The sequence below is a fragment of the Artibeus jamaicensis genome, unplaced genomic scaffold (genome assembly GCF_021234435.1).
Source record: "Artibeus jamaicensis isolate MK-2021 breed Jamaican fruit bat unplaced genomic scaffold, CSHL_Jam_final scaffold_537, whole genome shotgun sequence".
Taxonomy (NCBI): Eukaryota; Metazoa; Chordata; class Mammalia; order Chiroptera; family Phyllostomidae; genus Artibeus; species Artibeus jamaicensis.
Window position 1 is genome coordinate 30,979,898 of NW_026522047.1, and position 16,673 is coordinate 30,996,570.

The 16,673-nt window shown below is 34.6% G+C and overlaps 1 protein-coding gene across 4 annotated transcripts in view; it reads right to left on the reverse strand.

Moving 5' to 3' along the window:
• LOC119054885 (probable ATP-dependent RNA helicase DDX60) overlaps positions 1-16,673 on the reverse strand; it is an 80,899-nt gene that overhangs the window by 49,665 nt on the left and 14,561 nt on the right. For all 4 annotated transcript variants that reach the window (XM_037152923.2, XM_037152921.2, XM_053658652.1 and 1 more), the window contains 10 exons: positions 16,015-16,185; positions 14,622-14,780; positions 12,978-13,119; positions 12,008-12,163; positions 10,876-10,978; positions 7,033-7,142; positions 4,919-5,085; positions 2,703-2,955; positions 955-1,118; positions 348-503 (listed from right to left, as the gene is read on the reverse strand). In XM_037152923.2, the coding sequence (XP_037008818.2) occupies positions 348-503; positions 955-1,118; positions 2,703-2,955; positions 4,919-5,085; positions 7,033-7,142; positions 10,876-10,978; positions 12,008-12,163; positions 12,978-13,119; positions 14,622-14,780; positions 16,015-16,185 (1,581 nt within the window). The remainder of the gene's footprint in view (positions 1-347; positions 504-954; positions 1,119-2,702; positions 2,956-4,918; positions 5,086-7,032; positions 7,143-10,875; positions 10,979-12,007; positions 12,164-12,977; positions 13,120-14,621; positions 14,781-16,014; positions 16,186-16,673) is intronic.

Below are 16,673 nucleotides of genomic sequence, written 5' to 3' on the forward strand. Positions count from 1 at the left end.
CTTGCCAAATATATATCATTAAACACCAGATACTACATTTTGAAATTAAGCTGATGTGGATAAAAATCATGTAGGTCCATTGATAAGAGCAGTCTAACTGGAGTTAGCTTAATTCTTAATCCAGGCTCTATCATTTAATACAATCAATACTTTTTTTTTCATTTCAATGAACTCTTTTCTTTATTTCTTTGTGTCTTTGGTGGGACACAATTTATTTTCATTGCCATTATGTTGTATTCTATAAAGATTTACACATCCCAAACTTGTTGCACGCCATGAGATCTGAACCAACTGTCTCCATCAAGTTTCTTGGCTTGCCCAGGCTGCAGATGTTTTGCCGTGAGTACCTGCCACGTGTCTGGTATGAAATGATGCACTCTGGGATCAGGATCACTTCTTTCTTCTCGAAATAAGTAAGGGCTCATGTATGTTAACTGAAACCGAGCTGCCCCCATGTGAACTGAATATTTAGAAGTATCCTTCTCAGAACTTGACTCCTGTACCTAAAATGAGTATGATAGATTAGATTTGCATACTTAAAACTTCAAATCTGGGTAAAAAAAATTATCAATCATATTGTAGTTTGCTTCAACAAGATTACTGTTTCACATTTCATATCGTTTAGAGTTAACAATGAAGGGTAAGATAGAGATATTACATCTTTACTATAATTTTTTAATACTGTTTTATGTGCAATACTAAGTTCCATCAAATATAATTAAAATGCAATATGAAATTCATCTTTTAATTATAATTCAGTATAATCTTTGATAGTTGTTAAATATGAATAAGCCCTCCCCCCACACACACACACACACTCACTAAAACCTGTGTTTCAATTAAGGGACTCCTGCCAATCTTAAAACGGCATCTTTAGTAGAGAAAATATTTTTATAAGGATCTATCTAATGAGTACACATCATTGTTCAAATTATTTTACCCAAACAACTCTACCTGAGGACATAGTAAGTGTGCCAAGTTGTCAAATCCAATATATTTTAGATATTTGGCTATTTTTTGTCGATGTACATTTTGTAATAGTTCGGAATGTTTTTCATGAATTATATGAATCCTTTTCATCAAGTTAATTATTATGTTTATATCTCTGGATACTGTTTCTGTTTTTAAAAAAAACATTGGCATTAATAACTTAAGCTACACAAGATACTGATAATAATACCCCCAAGCATGACTTAATTTTATTGCAGAATAAGGAAAGCAAGCATATTCATATGAATCACTCATAAAAATGGAGGAATTCATAGTGAATAGTCAACTGCACAGCAGTTAAGAGTGTGGCTTCAAGTTAGAGTAGTATTGCCAGCTTTAGCAAACAAAAATACAAAAGATCCTGTTTGAGATCTGTATTTCATGACAGATATATTTTTTATGTTATTTATGTGAAATTCATATTTAAGTTGCCTGTACTTGTCTTAGGAACTTGAAAAGTTACATCTCTAAGCTTTATTTTATACATAGATAATGCGATACTAATAACAGGCCTTATCTCATATGGTTATTATTAAGATTAAGCAAATTAATTAATATAGAATGATACAATAATGGTGATGATTATTATTTTTTTAATATTTTATTTATTTATTTTTAGAGCTAGGAGAAGAGAAGGAGAAAGAGAGGAAGAGAAACATCAATGTGTGGTTGCCTCTCACATGGACCCCACTAGGGACCTGGCTTGCAACCCAGACATGTGCCCTGACTGGGAATCTATGTAGTGACCCTTTGGTTCTTAGCCCATGCTCACTCCACTGAGCTACACCAGCCAGGGAAGCAATAGTTATTATTAATCGTAAGGATTAATACAGAGAATGGGATGAGCTGACATTTTTAAAGGAAGGCTATTCCATATTTTATTTTTTAATACTTACTTTTCTGGGAGCACAATTAAAAGATAAATACCTTTTATCTTCCCTCCAATGAAAAATATTAATTTTTCTGGCCCTTATCCAAACACTATTGTGTCCCAATTTAACTAATTATTTAAATTGTGCATACACTTAGGAGTAAGAATGTTGTATTAAAGTTCTTGCTCTGTTACTGACATGTGGGCACATAATTTGTTCTACTGGAACCTCAGTTTCTTAGGTGCAGTATCAGGGTAATGAAACCTGCCTCAGAGAATTGTGAGGATTTATGTATGTATACATAGCAGGACCTTGAATAACATCATTTTGTTCAATATTGTTTCATGCAATGTTAATGAGATGCCTTGGGAACTTAACTCTCGTTATTATCAATAAGCCTGTGGTAAAAGTAGTTTCACTATACATTGTTTTGCCTAAAGTCACAGAACTTACAGATGACTTTACTTGAGAACGTGCTGTGCGCGGCTTTGGTCGTGGCTACGCACGACGTACCTTCAGGGTGGGGGGATCCTCTGCTCTTCTCTTCAGAAGCCACGTGGACACCTGATAAGGTAGCCAGCTCATGACTGATCTTGAAGAACTGTTTACTAAATTGAATATTACATTAAATCTGCTCACCAATCAGATGCACAAATGGCCACAATGTTATTAGTGGATCAAACAAAAGGAGATGTTCTTACTATTTAGGCATCAAAGAATTCTCAAGGTCATACAGGGCTGAAAAATCAGCATGTGTGGCCAATATAAATTCTTTTGCTCTGTTCTTATTGACCTTCAATGAACATTTCAAGAAATTTCTAAAATGAATGGTTTACGCACCTGGTTTTGAACAGTGTTCCACCCATAATTTGAAACAGGCATCCAATCCTACCATTTCTGCAGCAAATTTTACAGACTTAATCGGGCATCCTTGGATAAAATCCTCTAGTCTTTTTATTCCAGAGTTAGGGTTTTCTTTAATTTCCTTTTCAATATAGTCAGACAAGTTATTCCATCTTTCTTCCTGTTTTTTCTCTAGTTTAGCTAGCTGTCTCTTTTGATTTTCCTCAATAATTTTTTCTGCACTTGTCTTCTAAAAAAAAAACAAAGAAATAGGGAAAGCCAACAATAAAACAAATGTTTCCATAATAATCCATTTGACCTTTTTCAATACATGGCTTTAATTGCATCTTTAAAATACCAAAAATAAGTCTGAGAAATTATCTGGCACCTTGTTATTCCTGTACTGGGCAGCACAAATCTTATTAATCAGCTGGTTGTTGAACCGTTCCCCTTCTAGAAACATTGATACCATCCAAAATTGTTCTGATAACCTTGTTTTCAATTGTTGTGGCTTGTTGGATCAAAGCAGCTGAATTTGATACAAGTTCAATGTCACTTTAAGAACTCACTCATCTTTTTCAGCTTGAGCTATTACACAAACAACACCTGACCTCATCTGAACTCTGTAAAAGTATTTTTCACCCTCAAAATTTCAGATTTCAACAAGAGAACCATCCTCCTAAATACCAACATTGGTAGGGAAGTGAGCATACACAGACCTCATCTTTTAATGAAAGCCCAGGGTAACATCCTTGGTCATGTTCTGTATATGACTGCAGTAGTGCAAATGGTAGCCATTTCCTTTCTATTTCCCATTACATGGTCAATCTGAGTCTTCTTTTCCTTCCAAGGAGCCTAAGTTCTAGGTTGATGTGACAGATATCCTATGCAGGCTGCCTCTGGGGCCTTTCATAATAACTGTGTTTCCCTTTTGAGTGATGTTGACATTTTCTAGAATGGCGACAGTCTGATTATGGAGAATAGTCTTTATCTTCTCAATAGATGTGGCAAGAAGAGAATGTCTTTCACATTTGATTTTTTTAAAAGAAATGTTTAATATCTCAGGTCATTAGTTTACATTTAGCACATTGAAGTAGCACATCACAGAGGCATTTAAGGGTTCTGAATAACTAAATACAAACATCTAAACTCATATAAAAATGGCAACTCAACTTTCCCTTTCTATCCTCAGCTATTATAGCATTAAATCATCATGTGAAAAACCAGTCTTCTGGCATTCCAAGTCTGTGAGGTTGGGTCTAAGAAAAACCATTTCAAACTAATATCCAATTGGGATATCTATGTTTTATAAAACTAGGCAGAGTGTGGTACTTCAGTATAAACACAAAAACTGGCCAAGAGAGTAGCATGCTACGATTTAAAGAAAAACAAATGCAACTTTTGCCTAGCGATTCCCAGAAGAAAAATATGTATAGATTAAAAAACTTGGAAGGATAGTTACCAGACAGACAAAAAAAGTAACTTTGGGGTGGGGCACAATTTTAGTGATTTTTAAAATTATTTTCTAGATAGTCTAAGTTTACTAAATATGTTTGACCATTATTCTCTTTTTTAAAAAAAAAGCTGTTTAAAATTTGGAAAATAATGTACTATAGTGGAAACACTTAATAACACAGAAAAATGTCTATTATATATTGATAAGTAGAGAAATAGGTTGAAAGTATATAGAGGGATTTTGGGGGGGAGCAAATCATGAGTAAAAATGACTGAAAGGATGTACGTCAATATGTTAATACTGTTTATCTGTGGGATGTGAAAACAGACATTTATTTTCTTCCCCTTTTTCTTACCTGTTTTTGTATATTTCGAAAGAGAGAATTAAACCAATAACAGCATGCCACATTATGGATTATACAGTCACAAAAAAAGTGTTCCAAAAAGTTTTCAATAACATGAAGGGAAAATGACTACCGAAATGCTAAGATCCTATTAGAATTTTGTTCTCTTCATTTGATTTGTTTTTCATTTTAAAAGTACTTTGAAAGTATATTTGTGAACTCATGGTTAGTATTTAGAGTATACTTGATTTGACAGTTACTATATTTTTTTAGAAAAATGTGGTTTTTTTCTTCTCTCATAACACGAGACTACCAATGTGCACAGCACTGGATATTGTTAAGGAAGGTTTCTCATGGAATGTGTAGGGTCTTGGGACCCGCACATGACTGAGCCCCGATAGGTCAGGACTGTACCTGGTGTTTTTTTTTCTTTTGCACTGAAGAGTTTCCTGGAGGTGGCAGCTCTCTTCCTCTTATAACCCTTACTGATCTGTTGCTTCCTATCATAGATTTTCCAAAGAGATGATAAAAACACTGTAATTTCTGTATATCCTTTCGTTCTCTGGCATCTTTGGATTTAGCTGTAGGAAATAAATACATTATTATAATAGACTGACAATGCTATTTGTGAACAAGAATTTCATTTAGAAAGCATTTGTGAAAAAGGCTTTGACAAATCCCCTAAAATCTGCACTAATCTAATTATAGACATGCTAGAGATCAAGATATAGAAGTTGAAATTATTTGAGCCACACATAAATAACATAGTAGAATTTAAATCATTGTCTGTCCTTTGCATTTTGACTTTGTTATCTATAAACCTCATGGATACACCTCAAAAAATAAATCAATGGTGAATTTATGCTTTACTTCTCTTCCAAGACATCAAAACTACAAAAGAAACCTCCCCTTTGGCATTTTTGATGGACTGGGCTTAGGGTCAAGAACAAAGGACATGAATACCGCACAAGAGCTTCCAATTTAGAAACAGAATCTCTGAAAACTACCCCAAAACTAGGTCAGAAATATTTGGCTAAAACAACTAATTAAATCCCAGGGAATGTCATAGAATGGGCTCTGGAACAAGGAATTACCAATGTGCAGACTCCTCTTAGTCTGCAGCAGAACTGGACACAACTAAAAGGAATGTACCACACTGCTCCCAGAGTAAATGTAAACCTGAGCATGTTGCTCGTGTGGTTTGAACATTCTAGTGGTTTCCTGTTGCTCTCCTATCATTCAAAATCCCCACTAGACCCTGCATGATTCAGACTCATCTCACAGCCCTCTGCACTACAGGCTCCCTGGAAGCTTTCTTATTGGTCCCCACCACTAACACACACACCCAGGTAACTGTCTTCCACTTTCTGATTTGGCTGGAAAATTTCCCAAACCCTTAAGCCGACTCTCTTCGCACCAGATCATACCCTTTGCACCAGATCATAGTATTCACCATAATTTTAGATAAGTATCTCTATAATGGCTCGTTTAACATCTGCTTTTCCTATTAGACTGGGAGCAATACAAGAGCAGGAACATATCTTTCATGTTCCCAGCTGGGTACCTGGAGCCCAGCCCAAAGCTGGGCACATAGTAACTCTCGTTTCATAAGATAGATGCTGAATGAGTATGTCAGAGACCTGCAATACCAATATGACTGCCACTTCCCAATCTATAAGGAATCCTAATTGCGTGCAACTGATTTTTAATTTTCCTATATTGATGAGCATGTACCAGTTTTAAATCAAGAAGATAACAAGATTAGAAAACTGTATTGGCCCATATCTCACTGCCAAAATAATTACTACATTATTTGAATATTTATAATATTTCATGAAATAGAGAACAGGCTGACAGGGACCAGAGGGGAGAGGGGAGGGTATTTCATGGGAAAAGGGGAAGAGTTTACAGGAACAAGTATAAAGGACACATGGACAAAAACTAAGGGGGGTGGAAATGGGAGGGAGGTGAGGAGCACTGGGGGGGGTGGGCTGGGATGGGAGTAAAAGACAGAAAACTGTACTTGAACAATAATTAAAATAAATTTTTTTAAAAAATACATTTCATTAAATTAACAATTATTGAACAGTATTTTAAACCAAGCAGTTAATAGAATTAGTAATTTGGGCAAATAATGAAAATATAATGTGATAACTGAAGGTATTGGAGCTCCTAACACAACAGAAATTTTTCATTGAGAAGAACAAAGAACTAAAGGAACATTTAAAATAATGTACAAAGTAATTTGTTGTAGCAACCCAAGAAAAAAATTTTAGATCCTGTCTCAACAAAATAACTTCCCCACCCCCCAACAGATTGATTGGAATCTCATTTTTTATACTATAAAAACTAGTTTCTTCCTGGTTCTGATGTAAAAGGTATTGGAAATTTGTATAGGGGCCTGAGAGACAGAAGGAGGAGACTATACATCAGATTTCACTCATCTCAGAGGAGTCAGTTTTTCTTATACATAAGAATAAATTCTTCAAATGTAAGAAAGTTGAAAGTATTGATGATACTGTACTTACTGCTGCACATCATCTTTTCAAAATCATCACTGAGTGGTCTAAAAGAATGCCAGTGCATGAGTTCATCACATTCTTTCTTCTCAGAAAGAGATGCAATAGCTGGGTCATCACTGAAAAACAAATCAAAGAGCATATATTATAAAACACATACTTTTTTTAAAGTATAAGTATAACACATACTATAAGCCATGAACTTATTTAATATGTCTCTACCCTTGATTTTATACTCATAAATGAACAAAAGTATGGTTAATGAATCTCATGAAGAAATAGTCAAGAAGTGGGCAAGAGTATCCACAGAAATGTCATCTCTATAGCAATAAAAAGTGCATATTAAGAATTTATTTTAGCCCTGGCTGGTGTAGCTCAGTGGATTGAACACAGGCCTGTGAACCAAAAGATCGCGGTTTGATTCCCAGTCAAGGCACATGCCTGGGTTGCAGGCCAGTTCCTAGCAGGGGCCAGTTTCCAGCAGGGAACATATAAGAGGCAATCATACATTGATATTTCTCTCCCTCTCTCTTTCCCCTCCCTTCTAAAGATAAATAAAGAAAAAATTTTAAAAAAGAATTTATTTGTATGTGAGATGGAATTATGTGCCAAATAATAATGAAGTGCATGTAGCATTACCTATAAGAGATGATATTTCTAAAGTTGAGAGGTACTTCTGCATTATTTTCGTTTCTTTGGGTGTATGTGTGTACTTGTAAAATATGTCAAGTGTAGAGGAAAAAATTAGAGAATAAGTGACACCCACGAGCACACTATTCATTTATTCCCAGACATCCACCGAGTTCCTGCTATGTCCCAGGCACTCCTCTAGATGCTACAAATACGATAATGAGCAAAACAGACTTTTTAAAAATGTCACAAATGTCTGTGGAGTTTATACAGTCTAACAGAGGTTTACAGACAACACAGAATTATAAAGGTAAAATACTGTCATGTGTCACTTAATGATGAGATACGTTCTGAGAAACGCCTTGTTAGGCAGTTGCTTCATGGTGCGGATATCCTAGAACGCACCTACACAAGTAGGGATGGCCTACTACCGCCCTGGGCTGTATGTTGCAACCTACTGCTGCTACGCTACAAACCTGCAAAGCATGTCACTGTGCTGAATTACAACGCAATGACTAATTAAGTATTTGTGATCCTAAACACAAAAAAGGTACAGTAAAAATATGGTATAAAAGATAACGTGTACACACACACCCAAGGACATGTGCACACACTTTCAAGGACATGGAGAGGACTGTGGAGGGAGGTGCCTTCAGAGAGAGGATGTCAGGAAGAGGGAGAAAGAGTAAGGGAGAGTAGAGATCAAAAGCAACCCAAAGAGATAAAGTTCGAGAAGAGAAATAATAAAAAGAAGAAGTGATACAACAGAGTTTGTGCGTGTGAGTGTGTGTGTGTACACCTGCATGTGGGTATGCAGGCACTTACAGGGGCGTTGAGATCACCAATTTCACCCCCCCCACAATGAAATAAAAAAAAAAAAAAAAATGGGCGATTATACGTGTTCAAGAAACATAATAGCCAAGACATGGAAACTGAGTATCCACTGACAGATCAATGACTAAAAAAATGAGATAGAGAGAAATAAATTGATAGGTAGATTTATAGATAAACATTTACAATGGAAATATTTAGCCTTTAAGAGAAGGAAATTCTGCCATTTGAGACAATATGGATGGACCTAGAGGGCACTCGTATGCTAAGTGAAATAAATTGAGAAAGACAAATATCACATGATCTCACTTTCATGTGGAATACTTTGAAAAGCCAAGCTCATAGAAACAGAGAGTGGAATGGTGGCTGCCCAAGACTGGGAATGGGAAAAATAGGAAGGTATTGATTGGTCAGAGGATACAAACTTCTAATTGTAAGAGGAATCAGTTCTGGAGATATAAGCACTGTTTCCATTGCTACACAACTTTGGCATCACTTAGTCTTGTAAATTTTACTGAAATGGTGTTGAATAACAGCTAATTATAGTTTTCACCTTTATTTCCTTGAGTAACAATGAAGTTAAACATCTTTTTAAAGTTGAATTGGCTATTACCATACTTGCTTGCCTATGAATTAACTGTTCCTATTATTTCCCTCCTTTTTTTTGTCTCATTCATAATTTTCTAATGAACTGTAGGAATTCTCTACACTAAATTATTTATATTAATTCTATGCTGGTTCCATATATTCTAAACATCTCCAATATTTTTTGTATTGCTCTATTTAATATTGTCAATATCATTTTTAAGTGACATGTTTTAATATAGTATTTAAATGCTCCAATACCTCTACCTTGGGTCATAAAGATATTTTCTTATATTTTTTCCACAGGTATGACTGTTGACTTTCACATTTAGATTTCTGTTCACTTGGAATTTATTTTATTGCATGGTGTCTTGTAGACATAGAATTTCAAGTTGGAAAATATATATATACATATTTCAAAACTATATAACATTTACAAAATAATTTGTTATTTTTACAATGTTTAGTTTTGTCATGTCTTTCATACATGCTATTGCAGGAACACTTTTACTTCCACACACTCCAGCCTCCTTGTGAGACCACCAATGGCCACACTTGCCCACCATACTTCTGGTCTCATCACCACTAACTGCCTGAAAGACATATCCCTAGCATGATGGTCAACATTTGAACTACCTAAACCACCTTCAGAACCATAGTTCCATCAAATCAGATATCTCTGTTTATCTCATTCTCCATTTAAAGTCTGCAATTACAAGGTCACCATTCATCCTTACCAGACTATAATTTTCCTATTAATCGACTTCTGTATCTCACCACATCTTCTAAAATTTACAGACAGTTCTTAGTAATGCTATCTGCCTGTAAAATCTTCTTTGAATATTCCCTTCACCCAGCTTTCTCTAAGATCTGACTCTTCCCTGAGGTCTTTTCTACTTTTTTAAAATTGCTTGCTCTTTTTTTCCCTAACCCTTCCTTACTATTGGGTCTAAAGACATGGGAATACCCTCCTCACTCTTCTTTGCTGCTTCAGGACATCTGTTCCCCTTTTTATTCCATTGAAACATGGGACTCTGGTATGAGATTCATAGATTTAGCAAACAGAAATGTAGGACACAGAGATAAATTGATTTCAGGTAAACAATGAATACATTCTAGTACAAGTATACTTCCTGCAGCCTTACCCAGGTCAGCATCGACAATCCTTTGTGAAGAGACCTCCACTTACTCCCTTTCTTTCACTGAAGGTATAAACCTAGCTAACTGTCTTTCTCCTCCCTGATTTTTTCTCCTATCATCTTGATGATTTCAAGATTCACATTGATGATTCATTCATATCTGGCCATTAATTTCTATGTTTTGGCTACCACCACCACCACCACACCCCAGCCACCCATTAATTATACCCTTAACTTGTCATGCCTATTACAGAGCAAAAGGTAAAGGGGATGTCTCTATATGAGAGAAATGAAAAAAAGTTATTTAAGGAAGATTTATAAGAGTTTTAAAAATTATAATAATCAACTACATATAAAGCAAAATTCATCAAAATTATCTTCCACTGCAAAATTTTAATTATATGTTTACAATAAATACAACAATAAATCTAGTTCACTATACCCAGTGATATCACAAGTAGGCAAAGTTTTTTTGCCATAAATACCAGCTTAGACCCCAGGTGTAGGCAACTACGTCAATTGCCTTGTACGTAGTAGGCAAGTGTTCCACTGTGGGGAGAACAACAGCAAGTAGCTGGTTGGCATTCTGGGCCTGGTTCATGCCAACTTTGTCCTTAACTATACCAGAATGCTAACATAGTTGCTAAATAAATAAATAAATAAATACCTGCTTAAAAAAGGTAGTTCTGACAAAATATCTCCAGCATAATCTTCTATAATTTCTGCTTTCAGAGGAATGAGTCCTAATTTATGAATTTCTTGTTTTGATCCTGGTAATATTTAGAAATACAATTAATATCTCAACATAAAACTCATAATAATTTACTGTTGTGATGCAAATGTTCCTGGAATAGCCAAGTTAAACATTTTCATGATTTATTTCAAAATAAATAATACAGAAAAATAAGTAATACTTCAATAGAATTGTGGCAAATCAGGATGATTAGAGCAACTTTATATTATACCTATTAAGTCACAAATGTAAATGTATATTGAGTGAATTGATATAGAATTTCACTTTAAATAAAGTTGAAGGCTTTTGAGAAATAGTGAAGAAATCACTATGCAGTCTAGAAAGGATAAGTATTTATTCTGAAACAAAGTAAGAAATATGCCTATTTTCCCAGAGACTGAAAGAAATAGGGTTTTATAATTTTTTTAATTTAATAATCAATAGTAATAAAGTGAAATAGTAATAAAATAATCCTGTTTCAGTGATCAGTTGAAACTTAAAAGAAACTTTGCATTTTCATTCAATCCAAATAAAAATGTGCCATAACATAGGCTGGTCTAATATGCCAATTACAATCCCCACAGGCCTACTTAAATACAAGCTGGTTTCTTCATATGAACCTTAGCAAAACTTATTGTAGAAAATACAATAAAGATATTGTTAAATGCCCTCTATGTCTGACTGTGCGGACAGATTTGGATTCTAATCTTTTACTATAAATTTGTTATGTGATTTAAGACCTTCCCAAGAGCTTATTTGTAATATGTGATGAATTATACCATGAGTAGGACTGTTTTGAATGGCAATACATAGTATGTGGCAGAATGGGTGTTTAATAAAAGTTAGCTCCCTTTCTCATGTCCTTGCAATAAATAAATAAGCAAAGAAATAAGCAAGTAAAGCAATGGGAAGACAAAGAAGGTGCGTGGTTATGGAAAATAATCAACAGGACTAAACACTGTAAAAAGATAAAACTTTAACAGCTCAGATTTACTTTCTAAACATGGATTGTACTACTAATCTCTTTCTGTTCTGAATGAGATCAACTTTCAAAACTTGTCAGCACCTCTAGGTGACGTTTCTTTGTGTGTAAGAAATGGCCTGGACGTTGTCCTCACGGGCATGGGTCCTCCGAAATCGCCATCCCCGGATACTGTTAAAACCATGTTCCACAGTGTCTGATAGCTCTGTTTCAACGTGTCACCCAGTTCCAGGGTTAGTCCTAAACAGAAGAAAATATAGATCCAGGTTAATAACTAAAGTCTGAATGATAGTGACCATGTTTTTATGTTTTATGAGTATATGAATTATTTTACATGTTTGTCTGAATTTCATATTAGATGATTAAAACAAAACAGAAGAGGCTCTGGCATATTTTTCATGTTGTAACTAATGTTATTTTAAAAAATTTAAAGTATTTTAACAGTTTCTGGCATTGCCGTATTTTTCTGTCACTCTCAACAAAGCCAGATAGGTCAAAGAGAAGCCAGCCCATGACTCCAAAATGATAGGTGAAGGAGTCAGGAGTCACCAATCAGGTAGTTCTGAAGGTCATGCTGGAGGAAATGAGGCAGGGCTTCTGCACCGCGCAGTTTCAGTTCTTCACATAATACTCTCATCTGACACTCCTTTTCAGTTTTCACAGAATCAATACCTCATCCAAAGCAATCAGCAGCAAAGCTACGGTGCTGTTTTATAGCACATGCAAATTATCTAATGCAGGAAAGATATACAACAAACGGTAACATTTATCATAGAGTTCTAGGGGTAGCTCCCATATCCTTCCATTTAAACTCTCCCCTCCCAATAACTGATATTTTCTTATAGTATTGAAAAAAATTGTATAAGGTTCTCAATGGAAACATTTACCTCTTATGAAAATGCAGGCTTTCCATAGAAAATATCTGCAAAGAAAGCTTCCTATCTAATTGTAGTTAAATAATGAATAGCTCATTGCCATTATTTGTCAGATACAACTCTCACCCACCCACCAAAAATAAATTAAAAGCTTAATTACTCAGTTACTGAAAACATACCTCTACTATATTCAACTTCATAATAATAAGCAATATTTTTGCACAAATTATTATCAGTTAAGTCAGGCAGGCCAGTGTAATTCACATTCCAATTGTTTCTAGCCTTTAATTGTTTTAGGGTGAAAAATTCACAGTATTTTAACTGAAAAAAAGAGAGAGATGCATATTTTAATAATCCCAAATATCCCCAGAATGTTCATGTTGTCCTTCAACTTTCCTCAACCATGATGTGTGCCTTAAACTCAGAAAAAGGAACTAGAGTACATAGGAAAAGACAATGCCACTGTCCTGGCACTGACAAAATATGTGACTGTATAAAAGAAGACTTACCTTCTTTACCCTTCATTTTTTAGAACTGTAACATAACACGGCTAACCTATACCTTCCAATAGTCCTTGTTGCTCTAAAATGAAATGATTTTTTTTAGTGTACTGCAAACATGAGCACAATAAATGTTCTTTCATTGACTCAAAATAATAAAGTCATTCTAGAAAAGTAGTGGGCATTTCATTGTTATCGCTATAGTTTCAATGAGAGGTTGCTTATGTCAGCATTTAATGAATTAGGGCCCAAATAAAATACAATCATATATCAGATGGGATTTCTTAAATATGCAATAAAAATGTCACATGCATGCTTAATACCATTGTGTTGACAATGACTAGGTAATACAATCAACAGTGCAATTTAAAACCATACAACTATGCCTTAATTTATTGTACCATAGGGGTTTCTCAATATCTTGCTGAGGGACTATTCTAGCTTTCTGTAATTAGCATCACTTTATCTCTTACTGCGACAATACTAATGGGAATAATTTTACTCTCCGTAGGCTTAAGTATAATAAAAGTATAATAAAATGTAATGTTCTTTTTGGTTCCAGTTTATTCCAAAATGCAACTTTTTTCTGGAGCTAAAGTTTTAATTCAAAGTAAGATTTTAATATACTACACAGATGATTTTCAATTGGTGTGCTGCAGGAATTTTTAAAGCACGCAATACCTGACTATTAAATCAGGGGCACTGACCTCTTTTCCCTTAGATGTAGAATAAAAAAAATTACAATGGCCAACACAAAAACAGCTATCTGGTGTGAAAGAATCAAAAATATACCTATTTATTGTCAGATTGGCAAAAAATATATATATTTTTGGTGCACTGCAGAATTTTAGTAGTTTATATGTGATGAAAAAGGTTGAAAATTGCTGCACTAAACCAAAATATCAAACTAGAAAGCACTATGCTGAAATATGGGAACAAAGATTTTTGAAGTTTCACAAAAACCGACAGATGAGTTTTGAATTCCTTTTTCTGCTTTAGTTAATAATAATATGAAACACGCAATTGATATAAAATTTTATAATTGTTTTCATATATATCAATAGTAAGGATTGTTGTTTATTCAAAGAAATTGTATAAATACCTGAATTTCTTCAGATTATATAGTTGAAGTACTTTTTATCATTGAGTACTTTTATACATGTACTGAATTATTTTTCCTAAAAACATGCATTGTTTGCTGGTAGCAATTTTCAAGATGCACGCAGAAATAAAAGTAACATTAGAAGAAGCAAAGTTTTCTGCCTTCTAACTTTCGCCTTATTGAATTTACAAAATTTGTGAAATTGTATGTGGTTCACCTACCATTCTCAGAATTGGTAAAAGAGTCTTGTCCCAAGCAGAAGTAATAATTCTACTCTTAGCTCTTTGAAACAGGGGTAAATGTTGAAGGCAAATCACACTAAGACAGTGCATTCTGCAAAGATCTGCAGCTTCATTTAGTGTTGGTGTTTTCTTCAAGTCCTACAATACTGCTGTTTTTTATTTCTTAAAAAAAACCAGCAACAAGGAAAACATAAATTTAAAAATATCAACCTACACACAGGCAACATAAAAATTAGAATATGCAAGAACAGCATTTTAAAGCATCTGCCTCAGAATTTCTCCATGATAGATGTATTCTTATTTAATTATTTTGTTTTAAGAAAGTTTTAAATAAGCACATGATTTATTTTTCTAAATAGTACAACTAATTGTTTTTGCTTAGTAGTGAAGACTTTTCAAAATAAATGGAGCCCCAGCATTTACTGTACCTAATACTTTCATTTTTTTAAATGGTGGCAGATGATCACCTGTTCAGAGGCATGGCTTGTATTCATCTATTTCTTTACAATCTCAAAGCAGAAATACAAGGAGGGTAATAAAGTTTCTTACTGTCATGCCAGTTCCTATGTGGAAGACCAGGGCTTGGTGGGAAGGCAGCATAAGCATAGTCTAGCAGGAAACAAACTTGGATTTGCATACTAGCTTTGCCGCCAATTAGTCGTTTGGCTGTTATTCATTTATAAAGTAGAATAACAAGAATACCTACTTAGCAGAATGGCTGTAAAGATTAACAGTAATGTGTATAAGGTACCTGGCATTGGTGTATAATAAAGACTTAGTAAAAGTTAGCTGCTATTATTAATAGTAACATCACTATTATTATTGGTATTCCTTTTTATTATATGATTCAATTATAGTTGACATTCAGTCAACTGAATGTCAGTTGCAGGTGTACAGCATAGTTCCTTGTATTCTTAACAGAAAACATGAGTCCGGGCAACAGATTAGATGGCTAGTTATTCAGGTCCATCCTGATCACAGCCAGAGACACTATTCTCCATCCGCTGTAACAAAGGCTAAATCTCCCCTGGGATGGCACCACCTAGGCCTTGAAACTGGCCTATGAAAGTCTGAACATCAGTGAAGATCAGCTGAGAATATGAATGAAATATAGATTTGTCCTTTGGTCAGGGAAAAAAGAGATGATGAGTTCATTCCAGGTAAAAAAAAATTATCCTAACTTGTTCTGTAAAGAGCCCTGCATGCCTTCAGAAGAATATGATCAATAAATCTACTAATGTTTATTCAACAAATGTGACAAATACATATTTTCTGTTTGATGAGGAGGTGACACCTATAGTTACTAGTCAAAAGCATGGCCACATCTTTAAAGGTAACATTGAGTCATAAATTAATTTTGACAGAATCCCACCTGTGTGTTCTGCTCTTCTGTACTGGTGGTTGGGCTTTCAAGGTCTTGTGCACCATGTAACATTTCTGTATAGAGTTTCAGTGTCACGGCACATGAGACAGAGCACACAACACTTCTCACATCCGCTCCTTCAGGGCCCGGACTGTGAAGCAAGGACAAGGCTTGATGTATCTGCAATAAAAAAATGTTTGAAAGACCTGCTGATTGCAATGGACAAGATTCAAGATTCAAAGGAGCTATTCAGTCCTAAAAAAAAAAAAAAGAAGTGCAATTTTCCCATGAATAATACTAACACTGAAATTCAATCATTCAAAAAATTAAAGCAGAGTATAAACGATATGCCTAAGGAAGAACAGTTGGAAAAATGTTTAATAAAAATGATAATGAGTGTATCTAACTAGGGTCTTATAATCATTTTAATATTAATAGCTATTTCTCCTCCTGATTTGTGTACTCTCTGACAAGTCTAGGTAAGCCAAACCCAGTTTGTAAGTTCCTGAGTGACTAACTTGTGAATTTTTCAATGTCATTTCAGACAGTTTCCAGCCATATACTAAGAATAAAAGTTTTAGATCTTCCCCCCATTTTACTGTGTATTTTGTGCAAAGGGTTTTCTGTAGAAAATGTCTAGGGTTTTGTACTCAATAAATTAAGAGACT